Genomic DNA, 2,783 nt, shown 5'->3' with positions numbered 1-2,783 from the left:
CCCCAAGCGAAAAAAGGGGTTTTGTCCCTTTTTTTTTTTTTTTTTTTTTTTTTTTTTAAGTAAAATCAGAGTCTAGAGACCTCAGAGGAACATCCAGCAAAGGACTCTATTAATGGCTCTGTGCTCCCTATGCCATCTCTGTCCGGCCTATGCCCAATGAAGCTGCCACTTTCTTGGATCTTATCTTGATTGGAGGTGGGGCAGGAACCTTAGGAGAACCAGGAAACCCCCACAAAAAAATGCAAACTCCAGGCTGCAGTCTAAAAAATCCTGAATGTTCTTAATTATTATGTCCTGCACCTGCAGCTTCCTCCCAAGTAGTTTAGAAGTTCTCCATATTTAACCCTGGCCTCTATCTTTTATTATTAGGGTTTGGGGGGGGAGGCAAAAAATTATGTTTGGCATTTAACCAAAAATTCTCTTGCTTCCCTGGAGGAGACACCAAAATGGAAGAGGGGCAGCAAGAAGGGCATAGTCAAAGTGCAGGCTTAGAGAGATTAGTTGGGGTGAGAGAGCTGAGGTTGTAGTGGGGACAGCAAGAGAGAAAGGGGAGTCTTACCAGAATTGGTGCAGATCAGCTTAGGAGGACTTAATAACCTTGACTTTGCTTTTGATGGGGCTAGAATGGAGCCTTTCCTACCCTAAAGCTGCACCTCAACCAAGCTCTGGGTTTGTGGGGAGAGTATAAAATCAAACCTCCACAGTGCACATGTGCCACAGGGAAGGCTTCATGGGTGTGGGCACCTCACTCTTGTCCTCACCCTCATGAACACACCCGTGCTTATCTTCTAGACAGTGTGTCTACAGGCTGGGCTGGTTTTCCAAGGCAACCTTTACAGAGCAGACCCAAGAGGATGAGGCTCCACTCTTGCCCGCCAAAAGAGTGAGCGTGTATGTGTGAGTGGGCATGCGTGAGTGTGCGAGGAGCATGTGAGAGGGGTGTGTGTGAGTGTGACACAGGTCGCAGTCAGGCATGCGTGTGCGTCGCATCCATATACAAAGCACAAGATCCAGGCCGCCTCCAGCCTGTTTTACTCTTAATATCTCATTTGTCTCTTCACCCATGAGCCTCTATTATATATTGCCGCCAGGAGCCAGCACCTTGGGGGACAGGTTTATCCCTCTCCATTGGGCCTTTTCTGATGTTTTTTGCTCCAACTTTTCAGGGAAAGTCGTTCCCCTCAGCCTCATTCGCCTGATCCAGTTTCCACCACATTCTTTCACCAGGTGTCAGAGGAAGATCCTGAAGACCCCTAGTTCCTACAGCAGAAATGAATCTTGAACCCTGAGCTTGAACTCTGGCTAGGCTTTCTCTCTCCAACAAAAATTACAATGAAATTCAAGCAAAGCCACACTCCCATTCAGGAAAGAAACCGCTTGCCACGCACACAGAAATTTCCCAACCACTCATTTGTAAGCTGCTTTTGGAAACCATTGGGAAAAAAATGTAATTTAACTAGGGGGGAAAAAAACGAAAAAAAATTGAAAAGAGGAGACCAAAAAAACAAATAACCTCACAACATTCCAAATGCCCTGTTCCAACGCCATCCCCAAGCCAGGCATCTGGTGGCGGGAGGGATGTGGCTCACAGTCCTTCACCTCCACCTCTTCCGGCCTCAGCCCTGCTGCCCAAGGCCCCCGGCCGAGCCGAAAACCGCAGGAGCCCAGACCGCACGCACAAATCAGACCCACAAACAACAAATCACGTTTTGCAGGAAACAATTTCAACTGGGAAAACGCAGTAGAGAGAAATTCCCCCATCTTCCAAGCGTTCCCTACCCCTCGGCCCAAGATCGCCATTTTAAGCTTTTTTGCAAGCCTCTGACCTAAGCGGGGGACATAAGCCCTCAGGACACCAGCGTTGAGAGCGCAAACCAAAGCTAGCACGCGCCCGCGAGCGGTCACCGGCCCTGGGCAGCACACGGCGCCTGCAGGCTGCCCGCGGTGCGCACCGCCCCCGCCTCAGCACCCAGGGCCCGGTCGACCGGCACCACCACGTCGCCGCTTACCTTCCCAGCTAAATGACGCGCCACCAGCTTGAAGCTCAGAAGACACGAGTCGCAAGCCAGGGTCGTATTCCCGAGGCTGTCCCGGGCCTCCTCAGCCTAACCCTCCCCGGTCCTTCGTCCCAGCCTCGAAACCAAGAGCTCAAGCGTCCCAGCCGGGCCGCGGCCCAGGAGGCCTTACCTTTCGCTTCGTTATCGGAGGTGTCTGGGCTGGAGTCCGCGGTCTTGCCCCGCTCCTTTTCGCCCTCCAAGGGGCTGCCTTTTGGGCCCGTCAGGCTCTGTTCGGTCTTGATCTCATTGGGGCTGGGGGTCTGGCTGTCGGACTTGGGGGTCTCAGGGAAACTCACTTTGCCCCCGAGCTGAGGCGATTCCAGATGTTCGGTGCGCGGGTTGAGACTGGCCCGCTGCTCAAAGGGGGCTTCGAAGTCGTTGGTCCCGGCACAGTGGGGCGTCTTGTCCAGCGCAGAGTAGCTCGGGCTGGCGCGGTAGTAGCTGGGCACCGGCACCTCGTGCTCCCCTAGGCAGGACTCCGGCACGGGGTGGGAGTAGAGAGCTGCCTCGGGGCCACTTTTCGCCCGCTTCTCTGCACTGTACATGCAGCAGACATTCTCCTCCTTGACACTAGGTGGGTAGGAGCAGGAGGACAGTGGCCTGCCAACAGGTTGTTCCAGGCGGTAGGCGGCTTTGGGGTCGCCCCAGGAGTCCAGCTGCGAGAGGTAGGACGGGTAGGTGTTGAGGGCGAGGTTGGGGCTGCCGCCCTCGTCCCTCTTGGAGAGC

General features: G+C 54.0%; 1 protein-coding gene across 1 annotated transcript in view; it reads right to left on the bottom strand.

Annotated features, from left to right (window-relative positions):
* The window catches only part of HOXC10 (homeobox C10), a gene marked incomplete at its 5' end in the record, with an annotated part of 5,010 nt that extends 2,228 nt beyond the window's left edge, over positions 1-2,782 (bottom strand). The window contains one exon of the mRNA XM_006169126.1: positions 2,188-2,782. Within this exon, the coding sequence (XP_006169188.1) occupies positions 2,188-2,782 (595 nt within the window). The remainder of the gene's footprint in view (positions 1-2,187) is intronic.
* Position 2,783: the final 1 nt, after the last annotated feature.

The sequence above is a fragment of the Tupaia chinensis genome, unplaced genomic scaffold (assembly GCF_000334495.1).
Source record: "Tupaia chinensis unplaced genomic scaffold, TupChi_1.0 Scaffold146740_1, whole genome shotgun sequence".
NCBI lineage: Eukaryota > Metazoa > Chordata > Mammalia > Scandentia > Tupaiidae > Tupaia > Tupaia belangeri.
Note: the sequence above shows the minus strand (reverse complement) of the source record. Positions and strands in the feature narration are given on the sequence as shown.